The sequence below is a fragment of the Taudactylus pleione genome, unplaced genomic scaffold (assembly GCF_031769625.1).
Source record: "Taudactylus pleione unplaced genomic scaffold, aTauple2 ptg000127l, whole genome shotgun sequence".
Lineage (NCBI taxonomy): Eukaryota > Metazoa > Chordata > Amphibia > Anura > Myobatrachidae > Taudactylus > Taudactylus pleione.
This window is the reverse complement of record NW_028284529.1, coordinates 22,226,880-22,254,693: the sequence shown is the minus strand read 5'-3', so window position 1 is coordinate 22,254,693 and position 27,814 is coordinate 22,226,880. Positions and strand designations below refer to the sequence as shown.

Below are 27,814 nucleotides of genomic sequence, written 5' to 3'. Positions count from 1 at the left end.
CGTTATTATAGGCCATAGTTTTCTAGAGGCATGGGGTAGGGCATGGCTTGTCATGGTATAATCAATAACAAATGGAATCTTATTAATTTTAGAATCTGGATCTTTCTGTCTAAGCAAATCTGCACGGGGAATTTTCATGGTTTCCTTTTTAGCACGCAAGAGGATATCATCCGGATACCCTCGTTTTGAACATTTCTGGACCACTCAATCCAAGGCTGCCGGTACAGCTATAGGGTCAGAAGTAATTCTAGCTGACCTGTACAATTGTGATTTCGGGAGCGCTTTCTTGAGAGAAGGTGAATGGCAACTGCTGTAGTGTAGCAAGGTGTTACGGTCTGTTTGTTTTTGAAAAACTTCTGTACTAATTTTCCCCCCGCTAATTTTTATGTTTACATCAAGATAATTGATTTCAGAGGTACTGAAACTGTATGTAAATTTAACAGGATTATCCTGCATATTAATATTCTCAATTACCTCAATTAATTGACTCTCACTCCCTGACCATAACAAAAAGAAATCATCTATGTATCTAGTATATAATTTAATATATCTAGATACATCTGAATTCAAAAAGAAAAATTGATGTTTGGGGAAGTATACTTTTGAGGAAGGCACCCTATCGTTGAACTGTGGATCCGGAGTGCTAGGCTTCTGTTGTATTATATATATATATATATATATATATATACATACACACAAAATCATGCACAGCATACACACACCCCTTCTAAGCATACTCACGTACAGCATTCACACAGACACAAACATAAGCATAATTACATATACACACAAGCATGCTTACACACACACAAGAATGCTTACACACAAGATATATACATACTTACACACAACATACATTCATACATACATACCTAACATCAGTAAACTTACCGAGGGCTGAGAAGGGAGAAGGAGGAGAGTCCCCGCCGGGGCCCATGTGAGTGGAGCTGCTGCTGCTGCTTGGCATGTGTAGCAGCTCCCTCCCGGCTGAAGACATAGGACCTGGAGCTGAGCCAGGCCTGCCAGAGCACCTGCATCAGGATGACAGCCACAGCGACGGCCCTTCACGGGCCGGGAGCAGCCGCACAGCATAAAGGGAAACAGCAGGAGCCGGCAGCAGTGACTGGGAGACACGCGGCTGCTCCACCCCCTACTGCCACCAAACCGAGATGCCCCCAATCATAGCACACGCCGTAGCAGGAACTGTGACACACAGCAGCGCCACCGGCAGGCAGTGCAGAGACGGAGACAGTGATGTCTCTGTCTCAAAAAAAAACAAATTTGGTCCGTCAGGGGGGGTTTCTGGGTACTCAGAAACCCCCCCTGCGTGCGCTACTGTGTACTGATTCAATAATATAAGCTTATATCCCTTTTTCAAATGTGCATTGCTAGAAAATGCTTCTCCATTAATGACAGCTGTAGATGCACGGTAGGAGTGGGGCATAACTGGCAAGACTTATAATGGAAGAGTGACAGTATGTGATACAACATGTAAAATAGATATAAAAAGTATATAAAAGAAGCCTAACCATTGAAAACATTTTATGCTTTACCATTTTATATAGATATAATTTTATACATTGGATCCCAAAAGACATACTAGGGGGGTTGAGGTCCGAGTCAGACCTCCCGTTGGTGTACGCTGGGCCGAACTTTGACCTGTGTAGCCTGTTCTGGGCCTTCCACTTGATGGATTTGAATGAAAACTTCACAGAGGTGTGGAAATTTGGTCTGGGATGCTTGGCAATTGGTCTGGGATGCCTGGCAATTGGTCTGGGATGCCTAACTTAACTTGAAGATTAGGGACCGGTTGGACCTTCCATTGGTGTATGCTGGGCAGAACTTTGATCCGGGCAGCCTGTTCTGGGTCTTCCACTGGATGGATTTGGATGAAAACATTACAGGGGGGTGGAAATTGGTCTGGGATGTCTAACTTAATATCTTGAAGATTTAGACCCTGGTAATGCCGGGGAACTTCAGCTAGTTTTATATATATAATATTTGTGTGTGTGTGTATATTACATACTTGGTTATTTAAAAAAATTTCTGCAAGAGTTCCCGGAGGGTACATGCATATAAGCGATAAGACAGGTACAGATGAGCATTATGGGCATAGAGTGACAGTAGGGACACAAGAAGGGGAAATAAAAGGGCACTTGAACGAAACGTGAGGTGAATCAAGGTTAAGATGAAAGGTAGGTTAAGGCAACATGTAGACAGACCAGCTTAAGTACTGAGACAATGCATGTCAGAAATAAGATGATCACAACACAGAGGGCTCTATTTATCAACATTATTTTTACTAAAATAATGTGAAAAAGGGTGTTTTCATACCCTTTTCACATTATTTCAGTATCACTTATAGTTATTACAGGGCAATTGGAGTAGAATTCGTAATATTCTACTCCAATCCCTAAGTATCACTTATTTTTAGTAAAGCAGATCGCATTTCCCATAACTGTAATGGGAAATGTGATCTGACCATAGTTACTAAAAATAAATGTGAAAAAAATACCGGGGAAAGCCCTGTGATAATAACGCCACCTGGAGGTGGCGTTATCCAGGGTCTCCCCCGGTTACCGGACTCCTGGCCTGCTCTAACGGGGAGAGCAGAGGCGGGAGCCGGTCCCTGTAATCAGCTGTGTGGTCTAAACAGACCGCAAGCTGATTACTGTAAAAAAAAAAATAGTAAAAAGAAAAATTACTTACCTGACTCCAGGGACCGTTGATCGGGCCTCCGGTGATGACTCCCCTCCGGTCAGCTGGTCTCCCACAGTGCACTGCTGCCCGGTCATCAGGTGATCGGGCCCCAGTGCAGTATGGGAGATCACCTGACCGGAGGAATGGAGAATATCACCGGAGGCCTGGAGCATGCAGGTAAGTGTAAGTAAGGGAGAGGGGGGTCGCAGGGGGGAGGGGGGGTCTGTGATTGCGGGGGCGGGGCTTAGCGCCGGGGGGGCGGTAGCAGCGGCGATTGGTCGGCGCATGCGCGGGCACTTAATCGCGGTATTTTTTGCAAAAAAACGTGATAAGGCTCCGAAGGGGATTAGCAGGGACAGAGCTTTATCGCAAGCTCTGTCCCTGCAAGGGATTTGTAGTAAATCCCTGTGATATTGCCTGAATTCGCAATGCGAATTCACTCGGTAATATCACACTACAATCTGCATTACCAATGCGGATTGTAGTAAATAGAGCCCAGAGTAAACTATGAAATAAGCATTCAGACAAGAAACATGAGGCAGAAAAATGTTAACATAAGACAAGGGGGTCAAGAGATACAGAAATAAGGGCAGTGGGTAAAACAGAAATGGAGGGTACAAAGTGGGCAGTGGGTAAAACAGAAATGGAGGGTACAAAGTGGGCAGTGGGTAAAACAGAAAAAGAGGGTACAAAGTGGGCAGTGGGTAAAACAGACATTGAGGATACAAAGAGGGCAATAGAAAGGAAAGCTGAGCAGGCAGAGCCTGCTCAGCCTACTAGTAGCAAAGAAGTATTCATTATACATATATGATTATCAATTCTCTGCCTGCTTGTGAAATATATGGATGGCGCTTGTCATAATCTTGTTCCTTATTTGGCATTTCAGAGACCTCTGTCATCCGTTCATCAATAATGTGTATTTATTAAAAATTCTGATGTTTATAAACGTGTGACAAACTGTGAATTAGGGAAAGTGCATATTTAAAGCAGTATGACTTTTAAAAAAAAAAAAAACTGGTATAGCAAGTGCAAAAATCCTGTTTTTACAAGGTTACACGACCTACACTCTACATTGCACTGGACTATAACATTCACATTAGGATAAATTAGCTGCAAAGTTCCATAGTAGCCTCGCTGTTTGTTTCTGCATTATATTATTTTTAATGATCTTCCCTCTTTTTTGAGGTGCGAGCAAAAATTAGCTATATTTTTCATTACCACAACTGCCGTTTTCTGTGCAGAGAGATAACAGGTGAGGTTACCACGGAACCTCATTGCTAATTAAATTGCTTTATAATGTGACAATGTGAACCCGTATTAAATAATTAGCATTGTTTACAATGTGCAGATTTAAAAATTTTATATATATATATATATATATATATATATATAAGTGCTTTGGTAGTCAGAAAAACATCTCTAACATGAACATACGTGTAGAATTTGTTTATTGGAAATGTCAACATGTCTGTCTGCAAGTTGAGGGAAAACCAGCACTTTAGCTAGAATGAATTCAACAGAAATTCACTTGTTTACTGCAATACAAAATTGAACATCTTTAAAAGTGAGTGCTACATTGGTTCAATCAGTCAGACATGCTGCCAATTACTCTGTCTCATCACAATTGTAGGTAGCATGAGTTAAATTGCAGGTAACATAAAGCAGTTTCCATGCTGCTAAATTGGCATACATATTATTTCTACAAAGCTAACTGTCAACTGCTGTTCTTTCCGCTGCTAAAGAAGAGAGATCATCTACAATGTTAAACACCACTCGTCCCATTGTATTGTGCACAGCGTTCTCCCCATGAAGACTCGCTGGGAGCCAGCTCTCAGATTTTTTGTAAACAATCAATCTGATATATACAGAAAAGTTGATATGTATATGCGTGTGTGTATGTATGTATGTATGTGTATGTACGTATGTATGTACATATATAATTATATATATATATATATTTTTTTTTTTGGTACGTCAGTCTCATCCATAGCAGTAGCAGCTGGGGTGCTCCTTAATATTCAGTCCTGAGACGCTCCATATATAAAGTAGTTACCCTACAATTGCAGTGCGAAGGGTATTCTCCATACTTAGTCTTGAAATAAAGCACATTTATTGATAGCTGTCCCAATGCTGCCACATTGATGCTACACTTGCTGAGCGAGGTTTCTGTGTAAGCCGAAACGTTGATAAGGATGGCATGTTTAATAAATGTGCTTTAATTAATAAGTCTGGTGAGTACTCTTCACACTGCAACTGTAGGGTAACTAATATATATATATATATATATATATATATATATATATATATATATAAAATATCTGAGTGTGGTATGATATGTCGTAATGTCGACATTGACCATGATGACATCATGTGATTCTGTGAAGAGACCTGCAAAACATGCGCTGTGTGGGGTCCTGAGGACCGAGTTTGAGAACCTGTGTGTTTAGAATGTTGACTTATCCTCCCTAGTGGCTCAACAGTGACTTACCTGCTTCTGATGGCTGCAGAGGCTTCCATGTCCCGGCGGTCATGTGACTATCACTTCCGGATCAGACTTGTGATCTATTAGCGTTTTCAGTAAGTATTCTTCCCCTACCTCTAATCCCTAACCCTAATTCTCCACTCTAGAGTCGAACCCTAACCCTCCTGCCCACAGCCTAACCCTAATGTCGACATTTTACATGTTGACATTCTGAGAACATCGAAACATTTCCTTTCGACATAACTGTGGACTTTGTGGTATTGACATTATGAATATTGGCATTGTAAATAACCTAATGACTTCTGATGCAGGTAGAGACACCTACTGGGCAAGAGAGTGTAATGGTGCATACACATGGTCAGATTTTTTTTTCCGATCTGAACGATAACGATTTTAAAAATCATTCAATCGTTCATATCTGAAGGAAAATCTGACATGTTTGTCAGATGAATGATGCGCGTTCCCGTTGTCAGATAACGATATCTGACATCTGACGTGTTTGCAGTCAGATTTGGATGATTCCATTCATTTTCATACAGGCAAAAATCATTCAAATCGTTCAACTCATTGGTAAATCGTTCAATCGTTCATCTGACATATCTGACAGTGTGTATGCACCATAAGTGTTTGGTGACTGCATCATTCTTTGGCCAACTGCACACTCTTCCTGCATCAGTGTTTGAGAAATATGCTGGTGATAGACATCAAAGAAGTACTGGTTCAAGACAGGGTGGTATAGATCCGACAAACAAAATTACTCCCCCACCCCACATTCAGGGCATGGACAGCAGAAAAACAAAATCACTTAGGTTATTTTTGAATTTTGAAGCACTGCAAAGGAGAAAATAAAGTCACAATGGTTAAGTATTACATTTGTAACAGTTATGAGTGCTTCATATATTGTTAATTATATAAATATATATATATGTTTTCCTTTTTGGTCGGACAGCCATACATCTTAGCATCTGGTGTATTTTATCTTTTTTTCCTTAGCGCTAGAGATGTGCATGTACCCCCATGTTTTGGTTTTAAATCTTTGTTGTGTTTGGTTTTGGCTTTGGCAAAACCACCCTCAAATGTTGTGGATTTCAGACATTGGTAAAGTGTGCAACCTCTAGTTTCATCCAATCCTGGTTGTCCCATCTTGTCAAAAGATTTTTAAACCTGCTGAAAAATCAGGAGACCAGAACACCAATCACCAAACCAGTTTAGAAGTGTGTATGCTCCTAAGACTGGTCCAATTCTTCTCCAAATTCATCTTTGTGAATGACAGCCGGTCTTCCACAGATTGGAAGAGTCTGTATGATGAAACAAACCTTTTCGGTAGATGGTTTCAGCAGATGCAGATTGGTGATCTGCAGCAAAATTGGACAGGTGTACATGTATACATTGGGTTTTGTATCTGCAACCTAGATCTTCAGTAGGATTTTGTCAACAGTCTGGAGGTGGATCCCCGGAGGATCGGACAAGTGTGTACCCAGCTGAACATCAACCAGAGATTGCCAACACATGTTGGCATGATAACTTTGCTGGCATTTGTTGGCATTATCATGATTTTTAAAGTTTTAATGCCAAAACAATTAAAATCCTTTAAAAAACATTACTACAATTTTGACATTCTTCTAATCCAGGGGTGGGGAACCTTTTTTCTACCGAGGGCCATTTTGATATATATAACATTATTCGCGGGACAGTGCAGGCCATGCCCCCTCCGCGTGACATCACACGGGGGTGGGGCTACAATCACCGGTGATTACAGCAAATGCCCATAGCATTCTGAGGATGCTTCGGGGAGCTGTTAGAGCAGCGCCATAACTGTCTTAAGGACGCTCCAGGTGGCACTGCTGCATAGATTCTGGCTGTAGTGTGCCATTCTAGGCACCCTGCTTGCCAGATGAGGCTAGCAGAAAAAAGCTCAGAGGGCCAGACCAAATGATTCTGAGGGCCTTAAACAGCCCCTGGGCCTGAGGATCCCCATCCCTGTTTTAATCCTAACTAAAATGTACAATACCTCTTCTATTGTTTTCTTGAAGAACATTCTCCTACTGTATACTTTATGAGTGTGGTTTAGTTGTATAATCCATTCTATTTCTAACAAATAGGGACCCAAACATTACTTGGAATATCATTAAAGATATCAACATTGTTTCTGATTTTGCATTATTGTAAAATTTACTTATGTTCTGATCTCATGCTCTACATGTATTCTTGAGATTCTTGCAGACTCTGGCTTAACAGAGATAAATGACAGCGTTCAGGATGGTAAATTAAGCAGGTATTCTGATAAATTAAAAAATAAGCTTAAATTTAGAGCTATACGCTTGATGAGACAAGAATGTAGGGTGCACATGGGATCTTCAAGCAATCATTTGCAGGTAATCTTATAAAACCAACTGCAAAATGAGTAACACATGGTCTCTTACTGAGAAATGTATTATGTAACATAATTGTCACACGGCCTATGATTTTTTGTGCCATACAATAGCATGAATGAACGACAAAGTGCACCTCATTTTGAGGCTCACGGAATGTAGAGAAAATGTCTTGTTTGGCTTTGGTGTACTTGGATGAAAACATTATCTTCTCTTGGTAGATACCTCCGCAAAAAAGAATGCCTCAGTGTTTGAAGAGGTGTTAAAATCTACAGTCCTGACCATACCTCCTAAAATTTCCAAAGCAAAAGGGGTGTGGTCCTACTTCTACAGTTACACTTTGATCCACCCTTTTCATTAAAGAAAGCTATGCAGTTTAGCTTGACTTAAACAGAGAATGAGAGAACATCGGGATTATCTTTATTACATGGTGCACATGTTCCGTGAGTTTGAAACTGACCAATTAACACTATAGGATAAGATGTGATCTATGCCAGCTTACAGTGTGTGCAAAAAGTATTTTTGCAGATGGGAAATGGCTATACCCTCTTCCGCACAGTACCAGCTTTTCTAAGTTTAGTAATCTTTTTTGCACTCCTTTCACAAACTAGAAATATACACACTTATGCAAATCCATGCATTTTGATGAAAATAACTGTTGTGCAAATGAAGGTGCATGACACCATTAAAAAGTTAATGTGATTGCTCTAGTCTTTTAGAATTAATTACAACCATTCACATACTGTATATGGAAATGTTGCATTAAATCGCACTAATCAGTTTAAACAAACATAACTGAACTCCCACCTCAAAACCTAACCCGTGATTGATAGCTCTGTGTTTTTATGTGTGATTAGTCGATTAACTAAAATCTGCATATGTAACCTTCTTCACAAGAGTTGGTAATTACTTAAGTGTCATTTTTAGCAGTGACACACATTTACAAACATTTAATGTCCTTTACTTGACTTAGTTTGATGTGGATATGACATGTCTTCCTTGAGTGCAGCTGGTCAGAAAGCCTTAATTTGTGATGTATTTGGAAAATGATCACAATATAGATGTAGCCAATTATGTTACATAATACATTTCTCTGACAGCATTTCCAGACCTCTCTAGGCTTACTACAATATATCTAGCAGTGGTTTTCATTTTCATAAAGAAGCATTTTGGAGCATAATTGTTTTCATTCATCCAGAAAGTTAATGTACATGGACCTAACATTAAACAGAAGAGACAGCTAGCATTAAGTGCATTAGGGGAAGAGGAATTTCTGATATTTTAGTTTCATCCTCAGGGACAATCTTTTTACTTTAGAGCTTAGGTTGAGTCACCTTTGCAACTTTGACCCAGCATTTATATATATTCCCTGGATTTCATACAACAAGAGCTGACTCTACATGACAGTTCTCACACTGTATCACATTTTCTTTTTTTTCTAAAGCTTCATCTCTGGATCATTACTGATTTCACACTAGGCAAAGTCTTAAGAAATGTCACAACTAAGACCCACAGTTACAGTGTGATGATTATCCAGAAAATGCCTCGTCTCCACAACACTATGCTTGCTAGAAGTAATCTATGGAACTATGACTACCTTTATCCACTTATAAATGATGTATTTGTAATAAAGGTATTTTGAATGTTTTATGGGATTTTAGTGAACAAAATAGTATGAATTACTATAAATTGCGGTTTCACTATTTTTCATATATTTTCCCATATAAACCAGATAGAATCAGTTTAATTATGCTCTTCTTTAAAACATCAACCATTTGACATTTATCATAATCATTCCATTCTTTATATATTTAAGACATTTACTTGAACATTTAGTAAGTTACACAGTACAGGTACTTGTGAATATTGAGAAAAAATAATAGCAATCAATCAGTATCTGTGTCCACATGTCCTCCTCTAACAGAATTTCTTAAAAGATAGTTCAGCAAAACCTTGGCAAATGCTATTGTAAATCCATGACAATAAAATTTCAAAGACTAAAGAAATGTGTACAGAATGTTGTAATTAGGCATATTAATACATTTTATTTTAGAAAATGTCACAATTTAGAAATTAAAATAGCGATTAATTTTTTTAATAACAATTACTGCACAAAAGCAGTGTTCTACTTGTCCAAGATGCAGGTGTGCACTTTTAACACAAATGGTGTGTACAGACGGGACGATCGACAACGATAACGATATTGTTGTTCGATCTCCCGGGTGTGCTGGACGATCGATATCAATCATCCAGCACACCACCAATACACCAACTACTATAACGAACCGCGATCAACGATCGTGGTGGGTCCCTATAGTAACCTGGTCGATATCGACCAGGTTGGCCTGCATGCATGGGTGATTGATATCGACCATACGTGCTCTCGCATCGCAGGTTGTTGGTGGGCGAAAAACGCACGATATGATCATTATCGTTCATATTGTCCATTTAATCATACTGTGTGTACGCACCTTAAGACAATAATTCAATTGTTGTTGAACTATGTAACAGTGTAGCAGAGACAGCAGCTTAGGACCATTTTTATGTATTTTAATATTAGGGTGTGCGGACCATCTTCTCATGGACTTATATCCCGATTTAGCTCTACCAGTTTGTCCGGAAGGTTGGGAAACATGTCCTATTCATATCTGAGCATCAGTGTTAATTTAGGTTAGGATAATAGGATTGGGGGCAATCCAGTCTGAAGCATTGGACACATTCACTTGAACACTCTTGCTTGCACGTGTTTGTCCAAACTCCCCAGCATAATTAATTGGGAATTACAGTATGCTTTTATGTGTTACAGCCAGGTTGCAGTGGTAAGCACAATAGCAATTTGGCTGTTGTTGTTAGCCTCCATTGCTCTGTCCTGCAAGGCTGCCTCTTAGTATCAACTAATAGGACAGCTGTCGGCAGTACAGCAGCCAGGGCTTAATTAAGAGTTCTGGACACCCTAGACTAATACACTTGTAGTGCCCCCTGTAATGCTGCTAAACACAGATGCAAGCTCAAGAAATTGCCATTTATACTGAGCGTGTGTGCTGGTATACAACTGACATGTTTGATTTGGCATCTAATGATGATTGTGGAGTTTAGACTTTGGATTCTGAGGAATGCAAGGTAGACTATAAAGAGAATTTAATGCAGCTCTTCAGGCTGCCCAGATGGGGCTGTAGCACAGTGTACATAAAGTATTTAGCAATAAGTTACTGTACATGGTCACATCAGCACAGCCATCTGGGAGTCACTTTAAAAACAAGCTTCTTTAATTAAGTTATGTGAACCCCACCAACATGGAATAAATGAAGTCTTAATTTTTTTTATCTGGCTGCCAAATGTGTGGCGGCCCCTCAAGTTCTGGAACCCTTGGCGGCAGCCTAATCAGCCTAATGGCTGATCAGGCACTGCCAACAGTAACTACCTGGCTTCCCCTGTAGCCTAGTATACCCAAAGCAAACTTGAGTCAAAGTATTTGTGTATACTCCCCTCGCTACTGATGTTTTTATTTCATATGTGGATATTATTGTGCTACTATGGGTTTATCAAAACTTGATGAAAGCTGAATATTCGTTAACATCCCCTTTATGGGCAGTGCATGGTTCTGTGTGCATGCAGTCATTTCTTTGTGATTTTTTTAATCCTTTACAGATTCTCACTTTTAATCTTTTTAGTTTATGTAGTATTTATTAGTTAAAATATGTACAGTAATTTGTTCTGCATATTATTTTTAATAAAACTACCCTTTTTCGTGGGTGTTTTTTTTTTATTCTAGGCTGTCGCATACAAAAAAACAGGATCGTAAACCTTTATTCTTTTTTTTTCCCATAGAGTAGAGACTGCCTTAAGCTAGGACCACCAGTAGAGGGAGAAGATGTACAAGTGAAATGGCCTGATGGGCTACTTTATGGAGCAAAATACCTTGGAAACATTATAGTTTATATGTACCGGGTGAGAACTTTGTTTACATTATTGTGTGTGTGTGTGTTTCTTTTTTTTTCTTACTTTATTCATAGCTTCTATGGTAAAACATTTTCAGCCTACATTTTTGTAAAATGTTTTCTCAATGCATCCTCAAATTATACAAATTCAGAAATATTAGATTTAAAAATACACCTCAAAATATTAAATTATTACATAATATATAAGTTCTAGTAAAATAACTGTATTGGGAAACTTTGAGTAAATTTCCTAGGACTGACATCTTATGCAACTAAAGTGCTGTACAAATAATTCATGATATGGTTATTGCTGATGTTGACCATATAAACCAGGACATGACATTTTCTTTGAACTCCTATCATAGCCCCTTTTAAAAGCATAGTGTTTATTACATATACTGATGTGTCCTTACTCGTCTTTGCTACAGTCATGCCAAACAGCCCCTCTCGGCGCGTCTGGTCTCTTAAGACTCTGCTAGCATCGGGCACCTTTTTTTCTTCTTTTTTTTTTTCTAGTCACAAATGCGTTTAATGCGATGTAAATAGGACGCACTGGGAGACTCTGATGATTAATTTGATATGCAACACTTTTATATCTGGGTGCAACTGAGTCTCTCAATCAGCATGCACAGTGCTATGATGCAACGGACATAACTTTTACCATACCAAGCAGGGGCGTATTAATAGAGGAGAGGGCTGGTGTGCATACTCAGTACGGGCCCCCTCCTCTCATGCGCATGTGCAGGTATTTGAGATAATGGCGACTGAGCCTTGTTCCCGGGGACAGCACTCTGGAGACTACTGAGAAGTAAGTATAACTATATATGGGTGCAGGGTGTGCGCCCCTCTGGACCCAGGGGCCCGTGTGCACTGCACACACTGCACCCAATATAGATACGCCATTGATACCAAGTTCCATTCCAAGATTCAGGCAAACACAGATATACAAGTGTCACATATCAAATTAGTCAGCACATTCTCCTGGTACATCCTAGTCACATCACATTGTGACTTAGATGCATTTTCTACAAAAAAACAAACAAAAAGACACGAAATGCTGGCAGCTCACTCACATATCGCGCTGCATGGCGTATTGAGGCTAGATGTGCAAGGACACTTCTGTAGTAGCAGAAAATATTTGGCTGTTAAAAAAAAAAAAAAAAGAATTATTCCTCCTGTTTGCCAGAGAAAATTTCCTATTACACACAAAGAATCACTCTGTAGAATGGTCATTTAAACTGGCATGCGAAATGATCACAGAGAAAACTTTGGGGAAAGTGTAACTTTTCAGTTCTTATATTATATTTTTGATATATTTGAGTATTTTCTACATTCTGCTGCATTGCTTTTCTAATTTTCTGCTAAAGAGGTTCGTGTTAGATTAAATTTGAACTTAGACAGGAGGAAGCGTTTCTCTTTTTCAGATGAGCATTTTCAAAATCAGCGTTGTAGACACTGGTTTAGTTAACAGTATCTCAGAGTGTCACTCAGGTTGTCTACTCCTTATACACGAAGACAGTCTGAAAAGAGCTGAAAGCTATTCAATTAATTTTTGCTAGCGGATGAATCAGAAGCAAACACAAGAAAGAAATTAAATAAAGAATTAAAAAAGTTGATGGATGGGTATGCAAAAGTTTTAGCTGCAACTACATTAAAATGTGTCACTTTAAATACTGATAATACAATGCAGGTTATCTCTTTTGTAACAGACTGTGTATATTTAATGGAAATTCTTGAGGCAGAAAACACAGACTTATTTAAAGACCCATTCTAGTTCCAGCTACTTACATGTTGAGCTGAACTTAGAAGCCAACTCTGCAGGGGAATTCTGACTACAGACATAACACTTCTGTTTTATGCATAAATAATTCATCAACATATTTGGAAATACGAATATGATTATAGTCTAACAGGTATGTAACAGAACTACACCTACAGCAGGACTGGAAAACATTGCAAAACTATTTTAGACTATAATCGCTCCAAAACATTTCTCAAATAGTGCAGGAGCATGGTCAGGAATATATAATTAAGCACATCACACTATACAGAATTGGTACTGATAAAATACTAACCTAAATTGAGAGCTCAAATAGCACAAAGTGTCACAAACACCACTAACACCTGGAAAATATATATATATATATATATATATATATATATATAAATAATGTTCAGGATGTAGAAGTTAGACCAACATTCAATGTTTAATACATCCTTTTCAAGGTTACATATTAATTAAAACAGCTCACCTTATAACCACAGCCATCACCACGTGTATCCACGGTGTCCCAGACCCAGAACCAAGCGCCTCCCAATGACGTCAGTTCCTGGAGCCCATTGCCATAGAGATGATCAACAGCTCATAAACATGTGACAGATCTGCCAGTAAGAAAATTGCCCACCAGTAAATACATATTAGATAAAAACAGTACAAAATGAACAAAATAGCAAAAGGTAGCAGAATCATGGAATATAAAAATAGTCAATATAATACCATCCGCCCACACAGGCTAAACATAATTATATAGAGATGTTACATAATTATATAATTATGTTTAGCCCATGTTGGCTGATGGTAGCTTTGTTGGGACATAAGATTTAATTTAAAAAAGCCACTACCTACAGCAATATACTAAGAATCATGCACATCATAGTAAAACAATGTTTATAAATCATGGCAATTTTTCTCCAAATTATGTTTTAGGTCCACCAGAAGTAACACACATGTAAGATTATAATAACATGAAAAAAACTAACATAGCCCTATGCAAGCGTAGGAAAAGATAACTACTCGCAAACAATTAAATAAACAAATTGGTACTCCTGGTGCAATTTCTATAAAAAAGATTGGGGGGTCATGAGAGAAGAGGGACAGGGTAGGGGGTTTTCTATGCAGACAGAAACCAACTGAGATCATGAGATCACAAAGAGGGCTACACTAAATTAGAAAAGACCATACAGTAGGATTGTAGATTAAGGAGAGGTTGGTTGAACCATTAAGTCCAGGGAACCCACACTTGAAAGAATGCAGAGTGAGGTGATTGTGGGAGGCTGGGTGTTTTTTCAATTTGACAGGTTGCTAAAATCACAATATGGTGCAATCATTTAGAAATGTGTTTGGGGCAGTCTGTAATATGGAGAGCGAGGAAAATGTTCTTCGTATCCTGTGAGACTTGTATGTTGTTAGTTCCTCCAGCAAGCATCCTAACGATATGATAGATGTCATGAAGCATTACAAAACATCACCTCAGTCTTCCCGATCAAGTTGTTCTCCCAAGTCTGATTCCTATTTGGTTTGTAAGCGGTGGGAAGTAGGGCATTGTGGAGACCAGATATGAGACCCTTTGGAAAGGGTCCAGCAATGCAAAGATACTGAATCTCTGGGACTTGTCTGCACTGAAGGGGTGGTGTCTTTGAGTGAAACAAGTGTCTAATCTGTAAGTACTATAGCTACACCCTGGTGAACCCAGTAGAGTCTGCCATATCTGAATACTGAGGAAAAATTCTGGCCTTCCTAGGAAATTCAGAAGTAGAAAGCCCACCTTTTACCAGACTGACCACGTGATGAGAGACCTAATGCTGGGTAACACCATAGTGGCATGATTGATGAGAGAGAGGGAGAAAAGTGGCTTTCCAATTGCAACAAGACCATATGGCCAAGGAGTGACACAGTTATGGATGCAATCAGGCTACTGTGGTCTTGTGGTGTAGTGATAGACAGAGGAGAGAATAGAATTACCAAACACTACAGCCTCAATATCCATCCAGAACCTGGTAGTGAGTGCCATTCCACACATTGTGTAAGCTTAGCTGAGTAATATTAATTGGGAAAATTGAGGATGACAGGACCACCAGTCTAACAAGGCACTTTTATTTGAAACTTATTTGTCTCTGTTATTGTATTTTTCACAGTGAATAATATTATCAAATATTTATACACAAAATGCAAGTTGCTCATAATCGATTTAGTGCATGTAAGGGAGAGGTTAATCTAGACAAGAAAAAACAAAACACTGTATTCCCCAGGACACTTCAATGGGCCTGCAAGAGAGACTAGCATACTACATGATAACAAAATGCACACGACTCAGTTATACACATTTGTGAATTTATGATAAGCTACCCATCGCATCAAGGCGCCTCTGCTTAGTTGGTCCAACACTACATAATGGTCCGCCTTTACATCATATATTCATGTGTTTCTACATTGAGAGACATCTCTGAGGCACCCCAGGATCCTCCAGTATTCCACTACAAGGGTCAACATTTCCTCCAGCTATTGATCCCATACATGCATCTCAGAACAGTGATACACAAAATGCAAGTTACTCATAATCAATTTATTTGCCCACCACAGGTGCATGTAAGGGAGGTCTGTGGAAGTTGTAGCTAAACCTATACCATCTAGGGGTCCCCGATGAAAACCGCTGATATATTAGACTCCTCTACCTTGTTATTGGTTGTATCAATCATAGCAGGAAGAATAAATTAATATACAGTATACACAGTGAAATTGTGACATCAATGATTAATACAATTGAGGACTTCATTCACATTAGGCTGGAACAATAAGGCACTAGTTCTGGGTTTTCTTGCAATTACTCTCTGAACATTATAAGAATGCAATGAAGTCTTGGTCTCTCTCAGGTCATCTTGAAATGGACCTTCAATCTATATAACCAAGAGATAGTTTGCAAATGAGCACAAGTTCATTTGATTTGCAGTTTCCAATAACACTTCCTAAGTAAATTGCACATTACTATCTCTTAGAATTACATTTTACCTATATTCATGTTCTGGAACAAAGGGCCATTTTATTGAATGCACTATATTCAAAAGCTTGGAATCCCTGCAATACCTTTAGAAAAACCCTACTGATGAGACTCGTTAGTTTCTGAACTTGTTAATCATGCCCAGTTCCTCTCCACCTTGGTGGCAAGCAAACCCTTATCCAATCATGAAATGAGTGTTATGACCATAAGCTAAACATGGACAATGCTGATATTTTTTCAGTTCAGGCTTCTTTTTTTACTGAGAAATAAGACCACATTTTCAGACATTCAGTTGATTATACCAGCAGTTTAAAAATGTTGTTAATCACATTTTTCATTATCATTTAGATAATTTTATTTTTTCACCTTCTCAATTTCAATTTTATTATCAAACTTGTCTTTTCAAGAGAAATGTGTTAACTGATACTACAATTGCCTTTATGCACAGGTAAAAATAAATGTATCTTTGGACAATCAGAGCTTCCATTTTTTGTGATGAAATATTTCCACCTCATGATTCCGGTTATAGTTTCTGCTACTATAAATTTCTCACTTTCCCTACAGTGGTACTATACAGTTTCTGAAACCTTTAGAATTTCTAAATCAAATAATGCACAAAATTATATACTTTTTTTTTTATTCACATAGTATTCAAAATTATCGAACACTAAATGTATCTATTGGAAAAAAGTATGTGAACCTACCTTTCAAGGTAGTATAGTGCACATATAAAGATAATTAAACACAATTGAAGCTCTATTCCATTGAGGTGGTCGTCCAACAAGAATCACTCAAAAGCAAAGAAAATACATTCCAGGAGTTCACTTATAACCTCAAATCTGCAGGCCTATTTTGCACTGAATAATATTTTTGTTCATATTGCTATCTATTTAAAGTTTGCTAATGACCACCCAGGTGAGTTATACCACTTTCAGACATATTGAGAATCCCGGGATTTTACCGTCACTCGGCCAAATTACCCGGGACACTCTTATGTCTGAAAGGCACAAATCCAGGTTCACAGTGCCTGCGATTGACCTGGACTTTTGTCCCAGTTAGACAACCCGGGTTAAGTCAGAATGGTGCGACCCGGGATTTTACTCCCTGGTTGCCCCTAGAAGCCTCTGATTGGCCATTCAGGGTTGCCTGGAGTGGGCGGGGCTGCCTGGAGGGAGCTGGGCATCCTTCTGCAATAGCAAACAAACTGACAGTGCTGGATCTGGGGAGAGAAGTCAGTGGTTTGACAGCCCTTACAACAAGCGGTGAAGACTGAGTATCTGAGGGATTGGAAAGAGGTTATTATAATACAGGTAAAATTCTGGATATGCGCAAAACTGACTGCCGCCAAATGGCCACTCAAGAGACTCCTCACAACTCTCTTACATGAAACACTTTATGAATATTATGACCCCGATTTGAGGAGTGTTTCCCGGTTTTGTTGTGGAACGCAAGATACATGTATCTCTTGAAAAGGACGCTTTATACTTCCGGTGATGGTACCGGAAGAAAAACATCTCCGTATAAAGGATACTGAGGTTATGACGACTTCTGGCAAAAGGAACGCAAATGGACAGCAAGGAAGTGATGTAGAAGATTTGCGTGTCACTTCCGGCGCTGACTGTGTGGAGACAGCGGGAATTTACAAACCGGATGGGACAATTAGTAGGGGTATATGAAGCGGGTCAGGAGACCTTCCCACTAAGCTTCTGACGAAGGATTATTCTGAAACGCGTTAAGCTAGTGGGAGCGTGTGTCGCGAGGATTCCTTTTGTGATCTGCAGTGCCGGGGATCCAAGGAGGTGATAGTCTGTATCCGGAACCTTCAACCACCAACCTATTTACATCTGGGACTCATTGGTATCTTAGGCACTATCCCGATTATGCATCAAATTGGTGATGCGATATGCTTGTATTTTTATTTTAAAAATTGAGTGCACTATTGTAATAAATTTTGAATATTTTTGGAAAAACGGTATTGCACTATTTGTGTTTCTCCCTTTCTTTTCCTTGAGAATTATATGAAAGTAAGGACATGTGAAAAGGAGTACAATAACATCTCTATTGGAAACGGAGCGTTTGAATTATTTGGACACTCCACCTCATCTAATTTAGGTGTAAGAGACTTTCCTTTGTATTTGACAGCGCCATATTGGTCATCTGGGCCTGATTCAGACCCACTCGCAAGCGCTATGCGCTCGCAAGTGGGTCGATGGTGGCCCAGTGCATACGCGCGGTGTGCGCGAGCCCTGGTGTGAGCGCAAAAAGCACTCGCTCCGGAACTCACTACAAAAGGGACGGCTGTCGATGTTGATCGACAGCTCGCCCCATTTTGTAGGTGTGGCGGGGGGGTGGCTTCACAAATGGAGGCGTTCCCATGCTAACGCCTGCCTTTTGTGGGTGGCCCTACTGACATCACTAGTAGTGCAGGAAGTCCACTGGGGCTTGCGGCCACGAGACCCTACCACAAGGGTCTCGTCGCAAGCCCAATGGTCTTGACCATCGCGACCATCATCATGGCCGCTTGCATAAGCTGTGGGTGGTAACCCACAGCTATGCGAGCGGCCAAGAGGCCGCAACAAAAAAGCAAAAGCACACGCCCTGATTCAGAGCGAGCGCTCGCTTTTTGCGAGCGGCTCTGAATCGGGCCCTCTGTTTATAATTTTGGATTAGAAAGAGGTGTCCGGTCCGTGCTGCAGTTTGTAGAAGCAGCCGGTGCACAGTAGCTACAGAGATGCTGCCCATTGTTGTGAGATCTGGTCGCTGGAGAAGTGTGATTCCGTGAGTGTGTATGAATGTGACGTGTTTGTGTGTGTGTGGCGTGTTTGTGTGGTATGAGAGGGACTTGAGAGCAGCCTGGCAGCCCTAGCTGTTAGAATATCTTGGCAGACACGGCTTATGTCTGAAAGGGGTCAACCTGGGAATTTTCCGGATCTCAGGTGTAGTATGAAAGGGGGTCATGAGCAAAAACCCAGGTTTTTGCTGAGTTAAAAAACCCGGGTCTGAGCAGGGAATCTCCCGGGTCGTGTGTCTGAAAGTGGTATAAAAGACTACTGGAAGTATATTCTGTGGATGGATAAGTCTAAAATAGAATGTTTTGGCTTAAATAAGAAGTATTATGTGTGGAAAATTCCAAATACTGCATTCCAACAGTCATGAAGCACAATGGTGTCAGTATTTTTGTTTGGGGTTGCTTTGCTGTCTGGGGAAAAGGATGGCTTGCCATTAATGAAACTATGATTCTGGATTGTACTAGTAGATTGTACAGAAGAATGTTAGGGTATTTGTCCATGAACAGAAGATCTACAGAGGGTAGGCCTTGCAGCAATACAGGTCCCTAAACAAGTCAGTTTAACAAAACAATTTTGAAGCAGAAAGTAAATCAAGCTTTTGAATGGCCAAGTCAAACTTGACAGTAGTCAAATAGAAATGTTGTGTCAGGAACTGAACTGAATTGTTAATGCAAGAAAGCCCACCAACATTCAAAGGGTTGAACCAGTTCTGTAAGGAGGAATGGGGAGGATTGACCAACAATTATTGTAAACATTTGAAGTTAATGCTGCTGAAGGGGGTCACACTAGTTACTGAATTCTATTGGTTCACATTTTTTTTTTTGAAAACTGATTTAATATGGGCACATTTTGATGAATAAATTAATGAAAATGTTTATCGTTCTGTGTGTAATTTGATTAACTTACATGCCTTTCTTAGTTTTCATATGTACAGAATATAGCTATTTGCATCTCAGCCCCTCACGTTAGAGGAAGTTGCTTCCTCAACTGGAGTCGGTGGGAAAATAAATCTATGTGTTTTATTTTCTAAAACTTTTCTAAAAACAACACGACATTCTTGGAAGTTTAAACTAAAGATGCCCGGTTTTCCTGAAATATGAACACACCCAAACTTAGGGGTTCTGAGTCAAATTGAGTCCCAGTTAGGAAACACCTAGGGGTTTCTGAGTGGAACTGCGTCCCGGCTTGGGCCTGCTGTCCATTCGGAATTTGGATTTAAAAAACTAAGTCAAGTTTTGGATTGCATATAAACAGGTTCAAATTATGATTTTATCTATTTTTACCTCTAAGGAATCCAAAACCTTACCAAAACACTTGAGGTTGGTTTTGCCAAAACACGATGATGAATTAGAACCAAAACACGGGGGTCTACAGACATCTCTAGTTTAAAAAGTCAAACTTGAGGAATGCTGTTGGGTTTAAGTACAGTATCAAGATCGATTGTTATCTCTTGCATATACATGCAATTAAAGTATTTTAATTTTTTTTAATTGGGTTTGAGTTTTGGGGCAATCACTGCATCATCCCCATTATGTTTAACAGTTATTGCAAGCTTCATGCTATCATTTTTCTCCAGAAAAAAATTATATTAATTATTATTGTTTTGAACAATGGACTATGATGATGAATTTAAGAAAAACATTTATTTGCTATAGGTTGAATTTGAAGATGGGTCGCAGATTGTCACAAAAAGAGAAGATATTTACACACTGGATGAAGAGCTTCCTAAAAAGATTAAGTCTCGCTATGTAAGCATCATTAGATTTATTTATTAATTGTCCAAGACAGATACAGTAGTTTCATTGCATGTATTAGATGATCAGTCCTCTAATTCATTACTTTTTATTACTTTGCTATAGTCCTAAAGGGTCATTTTTGTTTATTACACTCCTGTCTTTATTTTTCATTTGTTCGTTGTACTCTCTAACAGACTATATCTATTGTTACCTGAAAATAAATATTTCTTCTGTTTTGAGTGTGGGCAGGAAAATACCTTGCAACATCACCTGCCAACAAAAGAAGTTTTCAAGTCAGTGGTGTGATATCTATATTGTCTGTGAAATTCAAATCCATAGATGTTGGGCAGATGGAGTGTAGGGGACAAGTATGCCATATTTTGGCATTAAAGAAAGAAAAATCAATTTGTCCTGTAATGGAATTGCCTGAGAAATAGCTATTATACATATATTATTCTAAAATTATCTAGTTTAGCTTGATCTAATTGGTATTCCTGCATTCAAGTTTACCAAATGCTTTTGTCAGAAAGCGGTAACTGATGTTAAATTGTTCCCGTTGGGTTGTTTTTAACACAGAAATCAGTGAAAATAACACATGATTAAAGTAAGCACACAGTACAACATAATATAAAGAATAAGCAAGGTTTTAATATACCTAACTAAAAGGTCAGTTTATTGATGTACATCAGTAGTGAGTCCTGGGGAGCCCCATTGCCTAAGTCAGTTAGACACCCAGATCCAATATTGTGGAGGCTAGACACTGTCAGCTAGGTTCTAGGAGAAGTCACAATGTATTGTTGTAACCATTTTTTACAGCCTTGTGGGGCATTACACAGTTATGACTACAAACAATAGAATGCATAAATTAGTGGTTTACTATTCTGTTGAACTGCAGGAGGCAATAGCAGCCTAGTTATGTTTATAAAACAAAGAAGAATGCTTTAAATCTCTTTATCTATGCAAGCAACATGCAAAGGCAAACACCTGGAATTGAGGCCTAACTATTTTCTGCACATATCATCTTTCTTCTCAATAACATCTTCTGCGCATGTCACTGCATGACCAGCAAATATTCAACAATGGCCTCTTGTCCTACAAGTTTGAGTTGATACAAATGTTCTGCTTATAGTATCATCTTGAAGGCCTTTAGCTGTTTCTGAATAATACAAAGACTTACACACACATACACAGATGATAAAATATGTGGCAAGAGTCACATACCCACTGTCATTAACTCCTACTGGTACATGAATTAGTTCAAGTTTCAAATTTCTACATTTGACATAGAAGCTTTTAGAACATCTATATTTATTTAGGACGGCTAGAATGGGATGTCACTAGTATGGAGAGCGTATTGATTAACCAATGTACTGATATATGTCTCTGTGTGACTGACAATGTCTTTGGCAAGAGACGGCACATACTTTTTGCATACCTCAAAATATCATGGAAAATGTGTTTTTTAATTTACATGCTGTATATAAAGTATGGACATATTCTAACTATCCAAATTATTTATAGTGATATGCAACTCTGAACACATTGGGGCATATTTATCATAATCCGTGTCATAGATGCGAATTGGCTGTGATAAATTTGCCCAATATTGCAAGGCGATATTTGAATACTTCACAAGTGTATATCAAGTGTCACATAGGAGGGACAGAGCTCCTCACTGTATCTTTTGTAAAAAATACAGTGAGAATATGACTGCACATCCACCGCCTGGTAATAGGTGCTCCAGTGAGGTCCTCTGGGAATCTGGTCAGCTGGTCTCTGGGCTCCTGCACTGTGACCCTGGTCAGCTGATCTATGCAGCAGCTGACCGGGGTCACAGTGCAGGAGCCTGGAAACCAGCTGACCGGATTCCCAGAGGACCTCACCAGAGCACCAATCACCAGTCCCTGGATGCAGATAAGAGTTTGAGGTTTTTTGGACTTTTTTTTTCAACATGATCAGTGTGTGGACTATTGAGATCACAAAGCTGATCACAGAAACTGACACTGCTCTGCCTGTCAGAGCAGAACAGGAGTCAGGGAAATAGGGGAATGCCTGCATAATGCCATCTGAAGACTGCTCCAAAAGTCCTTTATTACATTTATGTGAAACTAAAATAATGTGAAAAGGGAGTGAAAACCTTTTTTAATTTTTTTTTTTTTAGTAAAGTTTAATATTGATAAATAGGGCCCATTGTGTCTTTTCCCTTTCACCAATAGTCAACTGACATCTTGACTCATTCCTCTTCTAGAATGTGCTTTGCTTACTCATTCATATGCAGTGAGTTAAAGAATGTGTGGAACACTGTTCAGCAGCAGCCAACACTTCTTACTGCAGAAAACTGAGACTCAGGGGAGTATGCAGGGAAGTGCGTTGATAAAAGTGGTTAGGAAACTATTGGAATGGATAAATATTCATCATGTGTACCATTTGTTCGAAAACTCACAAGTGTGTACTTTAGGAAAACCTATAGTTATAAAAATAAATATACAGAAAGAACAGCATTTGATCTATAACTCACAAATACATTTATACTTCAGGAATAAACTGGAAATATTCTTCATAATAAAAATCAGTTTATAAAACTAGTAAAAATATTAACACATAAAAAGGTTATAATACAGTACACACAAGGTACGGTAATTTAACGCCTAATGGATACTTCAAGTATTGCCTATCACTTAGTATTAGGTTGCAAAGACACATGTGTTAGAAAGTAATAGTAATACTTACTGAAAACACATTAATGTGTTATAGAAATACCCTTAAACGTGAAGGAAAGTGCCTATCAATAAAAATCTACCATTATTGAGTAAAATACTTAAAATGTATTAAAAAGCATGTAATGATTGATCTTTGTTTATTCTGAATTGTTATGTGTTTTAATGTTAACATAAAGCGTATATGTGTTTGTGATATTTATGTTTATTATGTACCATATAGTAAATTGTTTGCATCTACAAAGATCCCTATTGTGTGGTAGTTCTTTTAGTATATTTTTATGAAGAATGGGACTATATTAGAGCTCTTTAATGCTTGGATTAATGATGCGGATAGTGGGCATGTACCAGTCTCTCAAGAAATCCTAATGATAAAATATGTGACAGTACTGTAGGTGTTACCTTTAAGAATAGTAATGCATTAAATAATTACTTTTCTAACACTCATTTTCACCTAATGTTGTGCCATTTTATTCCTAGTCCAAAGCATCAGACATGAAATTTGAAGATGCTTTCTACGGGGAGGAAGTTATTCAAGGTGAGAGGAAAAGACAGAGAGTCCTGAATGTGAAGTTCAAGAACGAATATGTTAATGACCCAGGATATCGTACATTTCTCAGGAGCTCATTCCAAAAGAAGTGCCGCAAAGGGCAATAATAAACAAATACATCAAACACAGTACAACAGGACAGACCTGGTACAACTTTTGCACTACATTTTAAATGAAAGGATGAACATTCTCACAGGTTGGACGCAAAGGATATGATGCATTAGAAGTTTTTGCTGAAGGCCTTCTTGTAAAATCGCATTACTATGATGATAGGTTTTTGCATGTGCAATTGTAGCTTAATTTTCAGTAGGTTGTATATTTGGGGCAACAACATGCATGCAGGGGAGAGCTGGTAATGTCTGACCCAGAGGGTAACATGAGCAAGTGGCCTATGCAAAAATAACCCTCATACTGTACATTTCAAGGCTGTTGAAGGAGAGGCGGCAGAGATAACAATTTATGACAACCCAGCAGTTCTGCCCTCCTGTGGAACAGTCATTTTCCAGAAACCTGCAAATGTGCACCTGTATACTTAACTACACACTCAGTAAGGTTTTATATACAGGGAAAGTGCACTAGTGTAAACCCCCATCTGTTATTATAACCAGAGTGCTCCAACTGGTGATTACCTTCATCATCCCATCGTGTCAGCTCCCCCCTGCATGCATTTTTCTTATGTAGAATATTGTTCTCTGTATTTCCTCTCCCGCTGAAGTTGAGATAACAACTAATGAGTCTTAAAATAAAAAACAGGCTTGGAAACTATAGACACTCAGGGCTGCACTTTTTCAGGCTATCCAAGCATGGAGTTCTACAACGTAAGATTCTATAGATGGATGGAATGCGTTACCAGCATTTATTGTGAGGAAGTCACCTCATTTGGGTGTGGTTACATGTACTACTAACAATCAGCATTTTTATTTATTTGAGCAATTACCACATTTTTTGTATGTTGGTTAATGACTCATTTAAGCAGTTTTTCATATGTATGAGGAGACTGAATCCCAAGTATAAGTGAGGCATTTCACCTACAGTGCCCTTTTCTGAGATGCACTCCACATGCATAAGTTATTTTTGTGAAGCAATAAGTAATGGTTTCTCAGATGAGCGCAGAGTTTCTTGTCCTTGGTATCTGCTTTGTTTTTCACTATTTTACTTCTGGTTTTACAGAGAATTGTTAAGCAAATAGTGCTTATGTACATACACGTATTTAAAAGGGTGAGTGTAATAAAAGGATTTAAAGAAGGACTTGGTTTGTTAAGAGTCTCGTATTTACTCAGCGTTAAACTTGTATTTAATAAAACTGTTTAACTTATCCAAACCATTCTGACATCTAGCACTTCCACTTTTTCCCAACTTGGGAAAGTTTATAGCCTTGTTTTTTTTTCCATACTAAATTTTCTGCTTTACTAAGGAATAGCTAATATTTTGACATGTGACAGGGAAGACAAGCGAAACAAACAAATTGGATATAAAACCTATGTATGTTTATATAATTTTCATTCAAGTGGCGAGTACATGGGGTCATGGGTGGGATGTGGGAGAGTATTTTGCTCTTCCATGGGGGTCTGGAAGGACTCTACAAAATCATCCAGACGTTTCAGGAAAGTAGGCAAGTATATTTTCTTAACTGTTTTGTGGGGCATTTTGTAATATACTGTGGCATAACTTAAAATAAGACATTGCCTAATTTAGCAAAATTCCATACTGTAGACAATTAATCAGTCCTTGCAGCCCACATACGCTTCATGTTCTTTCCATCTTCACACAATGAACCAGTACCTTAGGCATAGTTACTGACTTCCTGGCTGCTCCCTTCAGGAGGTGGTAGTCAGGGCGGTGAGGTGGAGACATGGTGCACCCAATCGGCAGTGTGGGGGGCGTAATGGAGCAATCATGTCATTGTGGCCCCACCCGCTTTATAAAGCGTCGCTATTACTGGCATTGTAAAGTGTGGGACGGGACCATGATGACACGATTTTGCGCAAATTGCATCATCATGCCAGACAGGGGCTCCGGGAGACTTGCCTGCTTTTCCGAGCATTGGAGAGAGCCATCCAAGATTTGGGAGTCTCTCAGATGTTCTGGAAGAGTATGCAAGTATGACCATATGTCTATACAATAGTCTTCAGGAATTTTAGGCAGTGCATTAATCATGTCAGTGGTTCCATACAAATTTATCATCGGCATACTGATTCTAGCCCACAAAATAAATACATTAATTCCACTCTGTTGATGGTAAAGTCACTTCTGTAGGTTCAACTTTTCAGGAGAAATTGGGAGATTGTGTGGTATGCATTTGATTAATGTTCAGATCTGTTTCAAATAGGAAAAATTTTTAAATATAATATGGCAGTTTATCCTAAAATTGCATTTTATCTCCATGTCAACATACACTAATGGATAAATTAGACATTTACAGGTTATTGTTCAGAATTTATCTATAATGTTGACCATTAAGTAGTGATGTGCACATCAATGAAATGTTTTTATGACACGCTAAGCAATTGGTGAAAGTGGAGCTCATGCAATAAATATTAGAAGGTCAGGAGATGGCGCTCTTCAGTACAAACATAGATATAAATTGTGACTTTAAGCAAATTATAAGGTAACTTCAATTAGTGATAGGAGTCGTCATACCAAAAATATAAAATAAATATGCTGTTTGACTTTCTGAGGTCCTCATGTGATCCTCCTCAGTAGATGTTCAGATAACCAGATGTTTACTGGATAGGATATACTTTGATTGTATCAGGGATTTTGCTGTGGTTTCTGTTGGTGGGAGCCTTACCCAGTGGTCTCTATAAGAGGGGGTACTTTTCTCCTGTCTCTCTGATACTCTCCAAAGTACCGCAACCTGCCCTGAGCACTCACTTTTTGCCTGTAAGAACTGGCCATGGATCACTGTGCACTGTGAGATGACAACAGATCTTAGATCTTTCCCTCACTTCCTGAGTTCACCTCTGCCTCATTTGATCTCCTCTCTTTAGCTCTGAACACTGATTGTACAGAGAGCAGTACCTTCATGGATAGATAAGTGTCTTGGGGAAGGGGAGGATGTATTTATGGAGTGTGGGTATTAATGCTATCTAAGGGGGGTGCATTAATGTTATCTGGACCTTGCATCCTGGATGGCAGCACAAGTCGCACACCCCTCGTTACAGCTCTGATGTCATCTGGGAGTACGTGTGTGTGTAAATGTAATCTGTGGGTGCATTTGTGTTAATGTCATCTAGAGGTGTGAGTCTATAGGGCATATTCAATTGGCTGTGAGGGTTTGCCTGCAACAATTTATACGGACCTCGTGACCAATTTTGGATTACTGCATATATGTGCTCTCCCAATACCAGTGGTATCAATTAAAAAAATTGGTTGCAGGTTTTTTTTGCAGGCAAAATCCTGCAAGAGGTGATTTTTTTTTTTTCCCCACTCAGCCTGTGGGCGGCTACTGAGGCTGTGTGTGGGCAGAGGGAGCAGGGTTAGGGGTAGTGTGTGTGCGGGGAGCAGGGTTGGGGGTAGTGTGTGCGGGGAGCAGGGTTAGGGGTAGTGTACTGTGTGCGGTAGCAGGGTTAGGGGTAGTGTACTGTGTGCAGGGAACAGGAGCAGGGTTAGGGCTAGTGTGCTGTCTGCAGGGAACGGGAGCTGGGTTAGAGGTAGTGTTTGCGGGTAATGGGAGCAGGGTTAGGGGTAGTGTGTGTGTGGGGAGCGGGAGCAGGGTTAGGGGTAGTGTGTGTGGGGAGCAGGGTTAGGGGTAG

General features: G+C 39.2%; 1 protein-coding gene across 1 annotated transcript in view; it reads left to right on the top strand.

Annotated features, from left to right (window-relative positions):
* The window catches only part of LOC148523863 (lysine-specific demethylase 4C-like), a 378,114-nt gene extending 350,575 nt beyond the window's left edge, over positions 1-27,539 (top strand). Inside the window, exons 14-16 of the mRNA XM_088472582.1 lie at positions 11,383-11,502; positions 20,712-20,804; positions 23,990-27,539. Coding sequence (XP_088328708.1) covers positions 11,383-11,502; positions 20,712-20,804; positions 23,990-24,166 — 390 coding nt within the window. The 3' untranslated portion in view covers positions 24,167-27,539. The remainder of the gene's footprint in view (positions 1-11,382; positions 11,503-20,711; positions 20,805-23,989) is intronic.
* Positions 27,540-27,814: the final 275 nt, after the last annotated feature.